We start from the raw sequence: 17682 nt of genomic DNA on the forward strand, positions 1-17682 counted from the left end.
TGCTATAGACGGCTATATTCGTCTATACCTAAAGACGAGTCAACCGGTCAAATAATTTAAAAGTGGTGACATTTTTGGCCTCCACCACCTCACTTGTTGCATGTCCCATTAGGAATATAGTATTGTATTTGGCTCGTCTTTAGTTATACACGGGTATGTGCCGTCTATAATGAGATTTTGTGAAGGCAAAATAAGCTTGTCTTTACTTCCAATAATTTCTGTCGTGCGGCTCAAAAGCTAACTTGTTAGCCAAATGGTGTCACTTATTAAGATCGGAATTTATAAGAAGGAAGACACGCCACATGACATATCGTGTTCGTAGAACCAACGGCAACCAAAATGGTGTGGTTGCATAGAAGAGAAAAATAAAGCTAAATCCTTTTCAGACCATCTATGATTAAAAATAAAATAAAAAATGAAGCTAAACTAGAAAAGATCATACAGAGATTCAGATCCATCCGAATCTCTGTAATACAGAAAAAATTACCAGTGGTGTGCAAGCACTCTCAATCTCTCCACTTAATAATTCCAGCAACGCAGGGAAAAAGATCAAACATGTGTAATACAGTTTAGGATCGTGATTTGTTTACACGACAAACTATATATAATAAACTGCGAGTATTAAACAAGCCAGCCTGCTAGTCGTGTCCATAGAGAAAATGTCGTGCTGTGTTACGTGTCTTCCATTTTCCAGCTCCTTGAATTCCGATCATACATGGACCCAATATTGTAAAATACTTTCAAATTGACACAATTTTGCTGATTTTTTATTTTTAAACATTATCTTGAAAAAAGGTTCGACAATAAGACCAAAGAATAAATCATCCAACAGTAATAATGGTTAAGTGTTTACTATAGTAGATGGTGCAATTACCCTTGGCTAACTACGAGACGTAGGCCAAATAATAAACCATCATTTAAATGCCTATATATATGAAAGAGTAATCAACTTCAAAAGCATCTCACACCAACTGCTGACAATTCTACAAAATGAAACCAATCCAAAATAAAAGTCCAAGTTTTATTTCTCCAAAATGCAACAAACGAGCCTTTCTAATCATCTTTCTTTTTATTATGCAAAATATTACACTAAGTTTAGCACTACATAGCATTGACCACCCAGGCAATGCGACCGACCATGCCGCGCTGTTGGCCATCAAGAGCCAACTAAAGGTTCCTTCAAACTGGGTTTTAAGCTCATGGAACGACTCTATTCACCACTGTTTTTGGGAGGGAGTCAAATGTGGGCGTAAACATAAACGAGTGACTGTACTAGATTTGAGTTCTAGAGGTTTGGCAGGAACCATATCTCCTTTTATTGGAAACCTGAGCTTTCTTAAGATCATTAACTTTTACAATAATAGTCTATATGGAGAAATCCCCACTCAATTAGGAAATCTAGTTAGGCTTCATGTACTACAACTATTTAACAACACACTTGTTGGTGAAATTCCAGGTAACATATCTGGTTGTGTTAACCTGAGAGTATTTTTCATAGCCAACAACAAGCTAGAGGGAAAACTCCCAACAGGACTAGGAGCATTGTCAAAGCTAATACACTTTCTTGTGCATATTAACAATCTTACAGGCCCTCTTTTTGACATCATACAAAACCTTACTTCTTTAGTAACAATAGCTGCTATTGAAAACTCATTTACAGGAACTATCCCAAACAGCATTGGTAGGATGCATAATCTAACCATCCTTGAAGCTGGAGAAAATGAATTCTCAGGCACACTTCCCACATCCCTTTTTAATATCTCCTCCCTTGAAGTTCTTGATTTTAATGACAACCAACTACATGGAGAACTTCTAGCAGATGTTGGCGTCAATATTCCCCGTCTAACATGGTTCAACCTCGCGGTAAACAACTTCACAGGATTAATTCCAATCACTATACAGAACCTCACAGCCCTTGAAGTTATTAATTTCCTTGAAAATAATTTTATAGGAAATGTTCCTTTCTATTTTGGTAATTTTCATAAGCTAAATATTTTATTTCTTGGAGGGAACTTCCTAAAGGGTGACATTAATCTTATAGATACACTTGTTAACTGCAGCCAATTACGTATACTCGATTTGGGACCGAATCATTTTTCAGGAATATTACCCAAATCTGTTGCCAATCTCTCCACCTCTTTGCAAGATCTCAATATAGGAAATAATCTGATAAGTGGAAAAATTCCAGAAGATATTACCAATCTCAAAAATCTTGAGATGTTATGGATAGACAATTGCAACTTAACGGGATCTATCCCTCAAGATTTCGGCAAACTCTACAAATTGGAACAAGTTGTATTGAGCTCCAACAGATTAGAAGGTAGAATTCCCAGTTCCTTAGGCAATATATCACACTTAAGTGGGCTTTATTTAGATGACAACGTATTGAAAGAGAGTATACCGCCACATTTGGGGAATTGCCAAAGCTTGTTGTACCTGAATTTGTCGCAAAATGAACTCAATGGAACCTTGGGCGATGAGCTATTTGAAGGGTCTGCTACATTTATTGAATTATATATGTCTCATAATCATTTGGAAGGCTCCCTACCTTTGGAGATGGGTAAACAAAATAACCTAGTATTATTAGGACTAGATAACAATAAGTTTTCGGGTATCATTCCAGATAGTCTTGGTGACTGTTCTGACCTTCAACACCTCTTCATGGATGGAAATTCTTTCGAGGGAAATATTCCGTCATCCTTCGCTTCTTTGGCTAGCCTCCAAGAAATTGACTTTTCTCGAAACAATTTATCTGGCCCAATTCCAGCCTTTTTCTCTAAATTTCCTATATTATATTATCTTAACTTATCTTATAACGATTTTGAGGGAAGGGTTCCAACAAATTCAGTATTTGCAAATGTAAGTGCGGTCTTTGTTACTGGCAATAGCAGACTTTGTGGAGGAATTAAACAGCTTCATTTACCTAAGTGCATTGAGAAGATCAAAAGCTCAGGAAAGAAGAAAAGAATAATGTCTCATACCCTTAAATTGATAATCCCAATTGTTTGTGCATTTATTGGGGTGGTGGCCATATCGGCAGGGTTGTATGTGGCAAGTATTAAAAAGAGAAAGACGCCTCTTTTATCAGGTTTAACAATGGGGAATGCAACTATGAAAGTGTCCTACGACATGTTACTCAAAGCAACGACTGGTTTTTCTTCAGCGAATCTACTTGGGATAGGCTCTTTTGGATCCGTGTTTAAAGGGATTCTGGATGGAAAGACCGTTGCAGTGAAAGTTCTCAACTTGCAATACCGTTTTGCATCTAAGAGTTTCATGGCAGAGTGCAATGTGTTGAGGAATATCCGCCACCGGAATCTGATAGGCATCATAACAGCTTGTTCTAGTATTGATTTTCAGAGAAACGACTTTAGAGCACTAGTATACGAGTTCATGCCAAATGGAAGCCTAGACAAATGGTTACATGGAGGCGACAGAAACATGAGCCTTGCTCAAAGGGTGGATTTAGCGATTGATGTGGCCCATGCAATCAGCTATCTCCACCATGACTGTGAAACTCCAATAGTGCATTGTGATTTGAAACCAAGCAACATATTGCTTGACAATGACATGGTCGCTCATGTTGGAGATTTTGGATTAGCAAGGTTTCTTACTCAGCCTCGACATCCAAATCAAAGTAGTACAATTGGAATTAAGGGGACTATAGGCTATGCTGCTCCAGGTAATAATCGTGTTATTCCTATTTATATTTAGTCTGACAAAAATCATATAACTATATTATCATCAAAAGATTAAGATGCACAAACTCAGTAATCCGCTCGACTTAATGCTAAAGTAGTACCTGTAATAATATTTCACCTAAAATACTCTCACGCATGCACAGTTAGTGACCTTACCTAGCTAACACATATTCATAGTAAATGAATTTTCTAAGGCTTGCATATTTATCTACTACCCATTTATGCGTCTAAGCATTTGCATTGGGTTCACATGTCAGAGTATGGGCTCGGAAGTGAGCCATCTACAGAGGGTGATGTTTACAGCTATGGCATATTGCTACTTGAGCTTATGACAGGAAAGAGTCCGACAGACAGTATGTTCAAGGAAGGCTACAACCTTCATCTACATGCAGAAGCGGCATTACCTGACCAAGTCATACAAATTGCGGACCCATCGCTTGAAGAAGATAATCTCACTGAAGAAGACGAAGACCCAAGAGCAATCCAAGATGAGCTTCAACGAAGAGTGGAATGCATCACTACTGTGATTAGTGTCGGAATGTCGTGCTCGAATCATTTGCCACAACAGCGAATGAAAATAGTTGACGCCAGAAGCAGGCTTCAATCAGCAAAAGACAACCTTCTCAGTACTAGAAACAGGCGTAATCTTCCTGCAAGAGGTATATCATTAGACATATCATGAGTTTATTGTTAAAGAATGATTCTGAAAGTGTCAAATTGCTTAGAAGTTCTATCTATTAACATTATTTGTACTTGTAGCGCTGATGGTTACAGAGGCCTGACCGCCCAAGGTTGCTCAAATGTACCACAGTTGAATGTAAAATGCTTTTAAGTTCCTGTCAGTTTGCTGTAAACATGACTAATAAAATGTTATGTACTCTACTACTCTACTACTTATCATCATGTAATTATGTTTGTGTTTTCACAAAGCTAGCTTTCTAGCTGGTTTGCTTCATATTGTGACTGTTCAATTCCGTGGTTTGCTTCATCTGTCAGACTACAACCTCGGAAGTTGTTATGTGCTTCATTACTTCATGTAATTATGTATTATGTTTTATCAAGGCTACCTGGTATTTTGTGTTACGAGCATAACATTCACATAGACTGCACAATTAATTCGACACCGACCTACACAAACAGGTGCTCTGAGAGGCTAATCTCAATTTTGCAAATTGATAGCTAAGTTTTTTCAGTCCAATTTATATGCATGATAATAATCAGAGTATCAAATATGAACTGCAGGAACTAAGAACCAAAAATATAATTATACCTTTCTAAAATCTTCAATTTATTTGACCGACACGACAAGTGAAATGCATAATTTTGGGTGATCACTGATCAGTGTCAGAGTGTCATGCTTCAACCATTTGCGAAAGAATAATGAAAATAACCGACGCCAAAAACAGGCTTCAATAAGCAAGAGACAACCTTCTGAATGCGAGAAAAAGGCGTAATCTTCCTGCAAGAGGAAGTACTCAGTATATAACTATATATATCACTAATAATATATATCAGATGTTTCCGAGTCGGGAAACATCTGATAATAACTAAAATCTGGATTTTGTATGCGACATTAATGATGCAGGGGCCTAATGTTGATTTTAGCAAAACAATTTATGATCCGCAAACTTGATAATAACTAAAATCTGGGTTTTGTTGATTAGGTTTTGCTGATTCATTGCCTTGATTAGAACAACATCTAATCAGATGCAATTGTAGAATTAGATTAAAAAAGAATTTGAATTAACAAAAAAAATACTTGAATTAGATAAGAAAAATTCTTATAGTATTCCAGAGACTTACATTTTGCCAATGTTTTCGAGAAGGTTACGTTCTCCATTGCTATCAATTTGTGATCTTATCATAGTCAAATGATATGAGCATGTAAATGAAAGTAAGAGACAGTTTGGGAGTCACAAGTTGTCAAGTTTCTTCTTACCCTGTATATGATCTATCATAGACCGATGACATGGGGGGATCCGGAAAGTGACAAATAAGCCTCATATGTTTGTCACTAGGTTCAAATTAGCCCCATAACTTTTTAATATGTGCATATTAACCCCGCAGGTTTACCTTATAGTGCAAATCAATTCTATTATAATTTTTTTGTATTGTTTAAATATGGAAATTGTATTAGCATAATTAATTAATGTTATACAATCACATATATTATTGCTAATTTCTTAAAAGTCAGTTTTACCCTCTACTAACAACTACACTAGCTCATCCCCTCTGATCACCGCAATTACTATCTACAACAATTAAGTCGAATCGCAAGCCTGAGGTTAGTTCAAAATCACCATCAACGACCAAAAAAATTATCACACTTTACCTGTGACCACTCTTACCACGATCTCCTCCTAATCGAAACCGACCCAACAACATGTTGGAGTTAGTGTCCTCTACAATAGTGCGTTTACATAATAAATCTCATTAAAGGAATATCATCAGATATTTAAATAATTTGATCCTCGTCAGTTGATTAACGTAAATCGATAACGGTTGGCTGACTAGAGTTTGACGTTATTGTCGTGAGACGGCGGTGATCAACTGACCCCTTTCGGTCACACCTAAAGGAACGAACCCCAATAGACAACTAATTAATTGTATGAGATACAATTTATTTAGTCCCTTGATTTATAGACTAAAAGGTTAGTCGATTATTTTTAGAGAGATTTCGAGTTGCGAACTCGAGGCATGACAGTTATTATTTAATTATGCGATAATTGAATAATAAATTTTGGGAGACGGGTTTTAGTTAATTAATTGTTAATTCACAAAAATTGTACTAATTGATTAATGTGATTAATATTAGTACGTAAATAATATGTGTAGCAGTACATGTATATTTATGGAGTGATTTAGACGAAATTAATTGGAAGCATTTAAACATGAAACGATGTTTAAATAAAATTTACACGTATTTGTGCGACAAATATAAGAACCAAAATGGACCCGTAAATGGGACATTGGACCGTGTAAATGAAGTTAGTGGATGATCATAATCATAATCATTTCACTTTTACTTGTTTTTCTTCCATAAGTTGTCATAACATCTTTGTGCATGTGACAAAAGATTGGACAAAAAATTGAAACAAGTCCACTCCTACACACTACCCCTCCCACCCGGTTTTCCTCTTGGCTTAAGACCAATTTTTGGTCATTTTTTTGCAAGCTAACTCATTCGTGTGTTTTTGCATGTGAACAAAACTACTTATCTCTCTAAAATAATTATCATAACTTACTAAGATTGTTAGTATACAAAATTGATATTTACTAAGAGTGTTAGTAATATTACAAATATTATCAAGGGTAAGTTTTACAAATATCTAGTTAGTATTTGTAAGATTATTTGGGTTGAGTTCTTGGGTGCACATTGTTAGGAGATCTTCTCTTTGAAGATTTGTTAGGAGGATCATCCTTTTGTTATAAGCTCAAGACCAATCAAGGTAGGAGATCTTGATTGTGCCCATATTACCATAAAAATCTATGTAAGGAAATTGTTTTTCCTTAACTTTCATTTTTATGCTTTTATATTTACATGCATGTTACATAGATCATTAAAATGATAAATTATGAGATAATTTAATTTTTATTAGAGAGTCTAATATGGATCTATGATCTTTCACAACATACACAATTCCTAAACTCCGATAACCCATAATTTACCCTCCCCCGTCAATGAAACCTTGGAAAAGGAGGTGGTGTTTCGTGTGGCGTGTCGGATTCAACGAGATGAGTGTTATGTGAGGGTGAGTGTTCTCATCTCCGAAATATATAGCCTCGACCTAGTGGTCGGATCTGGGTGGTGGTGGAGGCATGTCAGGTGGTTGTGGCGTAGTGGGCTGTGGAGCCGTGGAGGGTTATATTATAGGTGTTGGTGTTGAAGGCATGTTGTGGTTGTAGACTTGTAGTACCTGTGTAGGAGCAACAGTAGAGCCGAGAAGAAAGTTGATTTGGGTCTTAATGATTAATGGTAATTAGTAAAGGGTGGGAAGGGTAGATTAGTCCAAATACCAATTTTTAATTAAATGGGAAAACCAAATGGATAAAAAAAAATAGAATAATTAAATACTATCAGCCAAATTAATTAAATGGGGGTAATTTGCATCAACAGTTAAAGGTATGGGGTTAATATGCACATGTTAAAAGTTATGGGGCTAATTTGCACGTGGTGGCAAACGTATGGGGCTTATTTGTCACTTCCCCGCATGTCGATCTAAAAAGAGTTAACCCCAAGACAAGGACCCGAACTTACGGATTTTTTTCCGTTAACGATCTATACTATATTTTTTTTTTACAGTTAAGGCACTCATTACTATTTGCCGTTAAGTCAATGCCTACTGCCGTTAAGTATAGTCATTAAGCCCGCAAGGGTGGAGTATAGTGGTTAAAACTTGGGTGAAATTCCCAGGAGATCCAGGTTCAAGCCTCCCCAAGAGCAAAATCTTGTGGAGCATTCTTGGCCTGAATCCATGCCTAATAGACTTCGAGCCTGTCATCCTCAGGTAATTTACCTGGTATACGTGGTTCGCAGGCTATCACGTACACCCATGGGTTTACTCAGTACGCACCGAAGATAGCGGTTGCGGGTGCTCTCGTTACCAAAAAAAAGGTATAGTCATTAATAAGTCCACTTCCATGTTATGTTCATGGTTCACAATTAAATATACAAATTCCAAATATCCTTAGCAGCCGGACAATCCCTCAATATGTGCAGAGAGTTTTCCAGAGGATGGTGACAAAGGTCGCAGCCAGAAGTGTGGGAAATAGATCTTAGAGTAGCTTTATGGGGGAGACGATCCCACAATACAAGCCAAAGGAAGAATTTGATTTTTGGCGGCGCTGAAACTTTCCACAACCAGCAGGGATCAACGATAAGAGGTGGAAAAGGACTGTCAGGAAGTGAAGACACGTAGGTAAGGGAGAGAGAGAGTGATTTTGTTGTTGAAAGATTTGAAGTGGCAAAATCATTCCTTGGGAAGGATGGAAGGGTTGTGGGCGGGTGTAGGAAAAACGAAGTCCAAAAAGTCAAGATCCCAGGTGCCATTCTTAATAATGGAATCAATAGTGGCGTCAATAGTGTTATGATGACAAGGACCCTCGATAAGACTACGAAGAGGGCCTAAGAGCGTCCAACTGTGGTGCCGTAGACTCAATGTTCCATCCCCAATGACCCAAGTGAGAGAGCCATTAAGGGTTGGCCACCCAAGCCCAATGTTCCTCCAAATATGTGAGCCTCAAAGAAAGGGTAAAGGTCTCGGTCCGTTAGTAATGTATTTACTCCTTAAACCAAACATTTATTATTGCACACTGAAATATTATCCATACATAACTTAATAATAGTTGATGACAAAGACTCAAACTCGACCTAACCGAAACTCTGCAAATCCAAAATTGACTCGACCCAAACCAACCAGAGTAACCCGTTTCCTGAGAAGGAATAAACAAGATATTTAAGAGTCACCGGAAAAGGAAAGGACCGGTGAACTTTGGACAACAATAGGTAATGGCAATAATTGGCTAGAAATTCAAGATGTTAATTCAAATTGTTGATGATGATTAGTACATCACATAAAATGTCATTACCTGTAAATGTCGATGATGATCAGTACCTGACAAATTCATTAATTCAAATTGTACAATGATCATCAATCATCATCAACAATTTCGCGTCATTTGAAATAAATGTCATCTACCTGTAGATGTTGATGATGACAAGTTCAATAATTCAAATAGTATAATGATCATCATCAACAAGTTCATTATTTCGCAAAAAAAAAAAAAAATGTGTCCTCCAGAAGATGTCGAACAAGAAGCAGCATAGCATCTTACATAGTTGTTTTGCTGACAACCACTGCCAAAGACAAATAGCTAAACATGTGAAACCAGATAAACTGATAGCACGATTTAACACTTCAACACCATATTACGCAGAAGAATCGTATCTTCACAATACAGTAGTATCTAAGACTTGATAGAATCATTAGCTTGAATTTAACTATAGCTTGTTGTTCGAAATTTTAAAAAGGTTCAACCCTTGCAAGCAGGCATAGCAAATAGGTAAAAGGCAAAAGGCGACAGGGGACTACACAAGGGAGCAAGCACAACTCTGAATGCAGCACAGAACTCTTGTTTAACTGTTGGGTTTAGAAGTATTAGAGAAGAAAATAAAGAGTCAAAGTCTTTGTAAATTACAATAGGACGGACTCACGGACTTAAATATCGACTCTACACAAGGACTTAAATATCGATTCAATGAACTCTTCCATTTTCTCAGAGTAATTACATTATTGATTGTACTTTAAGCCACTGCACCAGCAATGCAGAACATGCTGAATGCGACCGAAAATTCCACATTCACATTGATAAAGCATTATTATTTAATTAAGTAGTCGTAGAAAATACAAATACAGAAATCAGAGTAGGAGTCGTCAAGTTTTGATTACACAAATATGGAAATCAGATTACGACAACCAGAAAATTTCACATTCAAATTCTTGTACTCCAACTTCTTGTCAAGCTCCAACAAGTACGGCTAACAGCCAAGAGTCCTCCGGGGAAAAAAAAAAAAAAAAAAAAAAAGATACCACACCTTGACAATTATTACTAGAAAAATTATTGTGTCCTCCAAAAAAAACATACTTCTTACACAATTACATTTACGCATTTATAATATTTCATTTGATGCCTCCCGAAGGACACAATTTTTTTTCTTATTATTATGCATAGTGCATATTATTCTTTCCAAAAAGCAGCTCTTATTTCTGAGTTACACAACTCGTCAACTCACATTATAGTACCCTGCCTTGCATGCAAGTGAACTCCAAATTAAGTGGTCAGTATCTCTCAACCTATGTTACTCAAACTCCTATACTGTATCCGACAAAATACATATCTAATATCTGATACGGCTATTTTGTGCGAAATTTTCAATATTTTGGTCTAAAATGAAGTATCAAAGTGTCGTATCATATCCGACAAAATACGTATCGATACGGAATACGACAACTAACTGAAGTATCAGAGTAACATAGCTCTCAACCTAAGATTATTCTAACTTGGAATAATGTTTATGCAAAAGATAGGACATTGTAAGACGGTTTCCTATAATAGTATAACTTATAACTCCTAAGACAATTTTGCGTAAATATAATATAAACATGGATCTAACCAATAAATCAAGGTCCATATTAGTGAAAAAAGTAGTCATAAAATTGTATCCATTTTTATGCTATGCCGTATAAAACCACCTTATTACTTAAGTAACCAAACTTATACGCAACAAACATGTAGGGAGTATTTATGAAAAGTTGAATGATCAAAGCTAAAGAAATGTTGATCAAGAGATCAGCATCAGCTAACGATAGGAGAACATCATACATGGGGCCTCAAGTCAAGCTTCCTGCTTCCTAAGGCAAAATAATTGCTCGTCTTTACTTCCAAGATTTTCTGTCCTATGTGGCTCAGAACCTAAATCGTTAACGAAATGGTGTCCCTTAGGATCGGAATTTATGAGAAGGAAGACACGCCACTTGACATGTCGGCCTGTCGGTTTCATAGAACAAACGGCAACCAAAATGGTGTGGTTGCATAAATAAAGCTAAATCCTTTTTATGCCAAGTTTGATTAATTAATCAGATTTCAAAATAAAAATGGAAAATTGCTTACAGAGATCCGGACCAAAGATACCATATATTACTCATCCCATTGGCCGTCACAATCAACAACAACAACATCAGAGCCTTAATCCAAAAATGATTTGGGGTCGGCTGACATGAATCATCCTTTCGAACCGTCCATGGGTGAAACATACTCTGCCGTCGCAATCATTTGCATAAATTTAAAATCCACCTACAAAACAAGAAGCAATACAAAGCAATTGTATAGAGGAAACATACTCTGCCATTTGTTATATAAGAACGTTGATTTTAATTGCAAAATTCTTTTAAAATGTCTTTTGAGTAACATAATACATTTTCGAGTGTCGTTAGGGTCACCCAATTTTAACTAAGAGGATAAACTGTCTACAAAAATGGCGGGAGTGTAAATGCAAGGCAATATAGGAAAAACGTGAATTTGGGGGCACAAGTGGAATGATTGAGACCCAAGATAGTCCCTGAATCGTGAAATTTGGGCCACATTGAACCTAAATCATGCTCTATTCTCAAACAACCACAGGCCACGGCTGACACGCAAGAGTTGGTTTTGATTAAAGGTGCATTAATTCAAATTATTGATGATGATGATCAGTACCTGACAAGTTCATTAATTCAAATTGTATAATGATCATCAATCATCATCAACAATTTCGCGTCGTTTGAAATAAGTCATTTGCCTGTAGGTGGTGATGATGATCAGTAGTTCAGTACCATACAAGTTCAATAATTCAAATTGTATAATGATCATCATCAACATGTTCATTATTTAGCGGAATAAATGCGTCCTCCAAAAGATGCCGAACAGGAAGCAGCATTTCACCTTACATGTTCAATATTACGGAATCGTCGGTAGTTAGAACGAAACGAGCCTTACATAGTTGTTTTGCTGACCACCGCTGCCACAGACATCATAGTTGTTTTGCTGAGCAACCTGCGAAAGACAAATAGCTAAACATGTGAAACCAGATAAACTGATAGCAGAATAGTTTTTATTCTAGTAGGTTAATTCTTCAACAACGCAAAGTAAGACGTTTTCCGCTTAATTAAATGGGATAAAATGTCGCTTAAAATGTCTCGTATCCTTGAGTTGATAATTCCAATTATCAGTGTAATTGTTGGTGTGGTGGCCATGGTAGCAGGGCTATACCTGGCATATATAAAAAAGAAAGCGACAACTCCTTTGTTTCTCAGCAAGAAACAACCATCTCAATACGAGAAAAAGGCGTTATCTTCCTGCAAGAAATATATAACTACACATCATATGTTTCTCAGTCATTTAATATTTTCACAGTAACAAATTGATTAGAACTTTAGAAGTGAGGCTGACAATACATTACTTCTGCAAGATAAGTGATGGGAGTAATAGAGGCTAAAACAAGAAGAAATGGAAGGAGATTGGTGGTTTGTGGTGGTTGTAGAGGGTGGAAAGAGGAGGCGAGGGAGCAACTATTACCTCCATATGGAGGTAATGCATTACTTAGGGGTGGAGGTGGGTAATTACTACTCCTTAATGGAGGGACTATTACACTATCTTCCCCCATTTCTATCTCCAACCTTCATCACTTTCCTCCATTTTTTAGTTCACTCCAGTAGCAATTACTTCCATTTCAAGCGAGCCCATAAGAAAAGTACTCCGTAATGGTTAAGCTTACTGTAGTATATGGTGCAATTACCCTCGGCTAACTAAGAGACGTACACTTGCTAAAAAAAAAAAAAGAGTACATCATGGTTTAAATGCCTATATATATGAAAGAGTGATAAAGTTCAAGAGCATCTCACACAAAAGAACTGACAACTAACACAAAATGAAACCAATCCACCTCCAAACCCAAAATTTAAGTCCAGGTTTATTTTTTTCCATATGTAACAAACCAGCCATTCTTGTCATCTTTATTTTTGTGTTGCAGAATATTATACTAACTTCAGAATTGCGTAGTACAGATTACCTAGGCAACGAGACCGACCACACCGCGTTGTTGGCCATCAAGAGTAAGCTATTGGATCCTTCCAACAGAGTTTTAAGCTCATGGAATAACTCTATTCACCACTGTTCTTGGGAGGGGGTTACTTGTGGGCATAAACATAATAGAGTAACGGTATTAGATTTGAGTTCTAACAATTTGGCCGGAACCATATCTCCTTTCATAGGAAACTTGAGCTTCCTTCAAATTATTTGGCTTTACAGTAATAGTCATAGTCTATCTGGCAAAATCCCCACACAGTAAACTCATCTCTTCAGGCTTCATGACATATGGCTAAATAACAACAACCTTGTAGGTGAGATTCCACCAAACATATCTAATTGTGTTAACCTGAGAACTATATCCTTAGGTCACAACAAGCTTAAGGGAAAACTCCCACAAGGATTAAGAGCACTGTCAAAGCTAACAGATCTTTTTGTAACACATAACAATCTTACGGGCCCTCTTTTTAACACCATACAAAACCTTACTTCTCTAGTATCAATAAATGCTGATTACAACTCATTTACGGGAACTATACCAAACAGCATTGGTATGATGCGAAATCTAACCTTCCTTGAAGTTGGAGAAAATGAACTCTCAGGCACACTTCCCACGTCCCATTTTAATCTCTCCTCCCTTTTAATTTTAGAATGTATTGGCAACCAACTACATGGAGAACTTCCCACAAATATTGGCTTCACTATTCCTAGTTTGAAAATGTTGAACCTTGCGTCTAACAACTTCACGGGATTAATTCCAATCACCTTACTAAACCACACAGCACTTGGATTTATTGCATTTGGTTATAATAGTTTTACAGGAAGGGTTCCTTATGATTTTAGGAATTTTCATAACCTAAATTGGTTAGATATTGCACATAACTACCTAGAGGGCGATATCAACTTTATAGCTACACTTGTTAACTGCAGCCAATTAGATACATTACAATTGGGACCAAATCACATTTCAGCAAAATTACCCGAATCTGTTGCCAATCTCTCCACTTCTTTGGAATCATTCCTTATAGTAGATACTCCGATCAGTGGAGAGATTCCAAAAGGTATTACCAATCTCAACAATCTTGAGTTATTATCTCTGGGTGGCTGCAAATTAACGGGATCCCTTCCTCAGGATTTCGGAAAGCTCAGCAAATTGGTAGTACTCCATTTGTACTCCAACGAATTAAAAGGTAGAATTCCTAGTTCCCTGAGCAATTTAACACTTTTGAGTGAACTTTCTTTAAAAGAGAACTTATTGGAAGGAAGTATACCTCCAAGCCTTGGGAATTGCCAAAGCTTGTTATACCTTAATTTATCATACAATGAACTCAATGGAACCTTGGGCAATGAGTTATTTGAAGGACCTGCTTCATTTATTGAACTATATTTGCATCATAATCATTTGGAAGGCTCCCTACCTTCGACAATGAGTAAACAAGGTCGATTGGAAATTTTAAAACTGTCTAACAATAAGTTTTCAGGTGTCATTCCAGATGGTTTAAGGTATTGTTCCAACCTTCAAAACTTGTTCATGGATGGAAATTCCTTTCATGGAAATATTCCTTCATCACTGAGTTCTTTGGCTGGCCTCCAACAAGTTGACTTTTCTCAAAACAATTTATCTGGACCAATTCCAGCCTTCTTCTCTAAATTTCCCAATTTATATTACCTTAACTTATCTTACAACAATTTTGAGGGAAGGGTTCCAACGAGTTCCTTATTCGCAAATGAAAGTGCGGTCTTTGTTGCTGGCAATAGCAGGCTCTGTGGAGGAATTAAACAACTGCAATTACCTAAGTGCAATGAGAATAAAAGCAGGAAAAAGATTAATTTGATAATTATCTGTTCACTTGTTGGGTTGGTGGCCACGGCGATAGGGGGAGTGGGGATATATCTGTCATGTACAAAAAACAAAAAGACACCCCTTTTAAGAGGTTCAATGATAGGGAATGTAACTATGAAAGTGTCATACGACATGTTACTCAAAGCAACGGCTGGTTTTTCTTCAGAGAACCTAATTGGGACGGGCTCTTTTGGATCTGTGTTTAAGGGTATTTTGGATGGGAAAACGGTTGCAGTGAAAGTTCTCAACTTGCAACGCCATGGGGCATCTAAGAGCTTCATTGCAGAGTGCAACACATTAAGGAATGTCCGTCATCGGAATCTGTTAGGCATCATCACAGCTTGCTCCAGTATTGACTTTCAAAGGAACGATTTTAGAGCACTAGTATATGAGTTCATGCCTCATGGAAGTCTAGACAAGTGGTTATCTGGAGTGGATGGAAACATGAGCCTTGCTCAAAGGGTGGATGTAGCGATTGATGTGGCCCAGGCACTTAGCTATCTCCACCATGAGTGTGAAACTCCAATAGTGCACTGCGACTTGAAACCAAGCAACATATTGCTGGATAATGACATGGTCGCTCATGTTGGGGATTTTGGATTAGCCAGGATTCTTACTCAACCTCGACATCCGAATCAAAGTAGTACTATTGGAATCAGGGGTACTATAGGCTATGCTGCTCCAGGTAATAATAGTGTCACTCTTATTTACAATATTATCATCAAAAGACCAAAACTCAGAAACTCTGTAATCCTCTGGACTTGATGTTAAAATGGAAGTTAGACCACTTCATAGTTCATACGGTTAGTGAGCTTACCTAGTCAACACATATTCATAGTAAATGAAAGTTCTAAAGCTTGCCTATCTATCTACTCCCCATTTATGTGTCTAAGTCTGGTCATTGGGTTCACATTTCAGAGTACGGCCTTGGAAGTGAACCCTCTACAAGTGGTGATGTTTACAGCTATGGCATATTGCTACTTGAGCTAATTACAGGAAAGAGTCCAACAGCCAGCATGTTCAATGACGGTTACAATCTTCATGAGCATGCAGAAGCAGCATTACCTGACCAAGTCTTGCAAATTGTAGACCCATCACTTGAAGAAGATAATCTCACTGAAGAAGCCGAAGACCCAAGGGTAGTCCAAGATGAGCTTCAACGAAGAGTGGAATGCGTTACTGCTGTGATAAGCGTCGGTGTGTCGTGCTCGAATCATCTCCCACAAGAACGAATGAAAATAGTCGATACCATTAGCAGGCTTCAATCGGCAAGAGACAACCTTCTCAATGCTAGAAACAGGCGTAACCTTCCTGCAAGAGGTATATCATTAGACATACCATGAGCTTACTAGTAACGAATTATTCTGAAAGTTTCAATTTGATTAGAAGTTCTGCTAACAATACATTATTTCTACTTGTACTGCTAATCGTTACAGGGGCCCGAGGTTGATTTTAATCAGGGAAACAAGCGTCCACAATAGAAGTCTCAAGATAGAATTATAAAGACTACAATCTACCATAGTTGAATGTAAAAAGCTTTTAATTTCTGTCATTTGCAATAAACATGACTAATGACTTGTTAGCTTTTAAAATCTACCGTACTCTACTACTTATAATTTTCTATGTCTTACGGAGTATATTTTTTCCTAGGCTAGCTGGTTTCTTGAGTTAAGCATAACAACCATACCATATCATATTAGAAGAACAATACCAAAATCAACTTTTGGTACCAATATCTTCCTGATCATCAACTAATGTAGCCTGAGAGTGTAACCTAAATTTTGCAAATTTATGACTAATTGTATTCAATGGTACTTATGCCCAACAAGTCATATTATATTATTAGAGTAACATTTTGCAAATATGAACTGCAATAACAAAAATAAAACTTCTCCGGTGGAAAGAAGGTTCAGGGAAAAAAAAAAAAAAAAAAAAAAAAAAAAAACAATCTGGCTGCCTTCTTAATCTTCAATTTAACACACCCTCAACGAGTCAGTACTTGCAGCTTTCTTAATCTTCAATTTCGAACATGAAAAACATTGGGTTTGTTATATTTCGTTTCTCAAAGTTAAGAGCTAATGACAATTAGTTAAGCTAGCTTACAAGCGAGTAGGGGTAAAACTGTCCAATTGTAAAAATCTAAAGCTCGGAATTGGCTCGGAAAGTTATATAGACTGGTCAAGATTTAATTTGATTCTTAATCTAGTCCGTATTGAGCTCAGCTTGGACTGGATCAAGATAGGATCAGGCTCTAAATTTCCAATATTATATTACCTTGACTTATCTTACAACGATTTTGAGGGAGGGGTTCAACGAATTCAGAGTGCGGTCTTTGTTGCTGGCAATAACAGGATTTGTGGAGTAACAACTTACTTCATTTATCTAAGTTTGAGAAGGAAAGGAGGGAAAAATGTTTTTGGCACACTTGTTGGTATGGTGCTCATGGTGGCAAGGATATATGTTACATGTATGGAAAAAAAAGACGTCTTATCAAGTTCAATGATTGGGAATGTA

At 37.0% G+C, this 17682-nt stretch overlaps 2 protein-coding genes and 1 long non-coding RNA gene across 4 annotated transcripts; 2 read left to right on the forward strand and 1 right to left on the reverse strand.

The window, feature by feature from the left end:
* Positions 1–1074: 1074 nt before the first annotated feature.
* Positions 1075–3759, forward strand: LOC141606915 (uncharacterized). The gene has a single exon (XM_074426301.1). The coding sequence runs from the start codon at positions 1075–1077 to the stop codon at positions 3712–3714; it is 2640 nt and encodes an 879-aa protein (XP_074282402.1). The 3' UTR covers positions 3715–3759.
* A 6755-nt stretch (positions 3760–10514) lies between these two features.
* Positions 10515–13354, reverse strand: LOC141605011 (uncharacterized). Of its 2 annotated transcripts, none has more exons than XR_012526262.1 (3): positions 13309–13354; positions 11958–12293; positions 10515–11555 (listed from the first exon to the last, which is right to left on the reverse strand). It is a non-coding gene; the product is annotated as an uncharacterized LOC141605011 (long non-coding RNA). The 2 variants fall into 2 exon arrangements; XR_012526261.1 differs by lacking the exon at positions 13309–13354 and adding an exon at positions 12510–13072.
* Positions 13355–13875: 521 nt separating this feature from the next.
* LOC141605010 (uncharacterized) lies at positions 13876–16762 on the forward strand. The gene is made up of 3 exons (XM_074423639.1): positions 13876–15853; positions 16087–16488; positions 16605–16762. The coding sequence occupies exons 1-3, from the start codon at positions 13879–13881 to the stop codon at positions 16616–16618; spliced, it is 2391 nt and encodes a 796-aa protein (XP_074279740.1). The 5' UTR covers positions 13876–13878; the 3' UTR covers positions 16619–16762.
* The last annotated feature ends 920 nt before the right edge of the window (positions 16763–17682 follow it).

The sequence above is a fragment of the Silene latifolia genome, chromosome 10 (assembly GCF_048544455.1).
Source record: "Silene latifolia isolate original U9 population chromosome 10, ASM4854445v1, whole genome shotgun sequence".
In the NCBI taxonomy this organism is placed as follows: Eukaryota; Viridiplantae; Streptophyta; class Magnoliopsida; order Caryophyllales; family Caryophyllaceae; genus Silene; species Silene latifolia.

What these genes read in the sequence shown, in the direction of transcription:
- LOC141606915 (XM_074426301.1), top strand. Translation starts at nt 1,075, where the DNA reads ATGCAAAATATTACACTAAGTTTAGCACTACATAGCATTGACCACCCA.
- LOC141605010 (XM_074423639.1), top strand. Translation starts at nt 13,879, where the DNA reads ATGATGCGAAATCTAACCTTCCTTGAAGTTGGAGAAAATGAACTCTCA. An exon ending in TATAGGCTATGCTGCTCCAG is followed by an intron (nt 15,854 to 16,086) that starts GTAATAATAGTG and finishes TTCACATTTCAG; the next exon opens with AGTACGGCCTTGGAAGTGAA.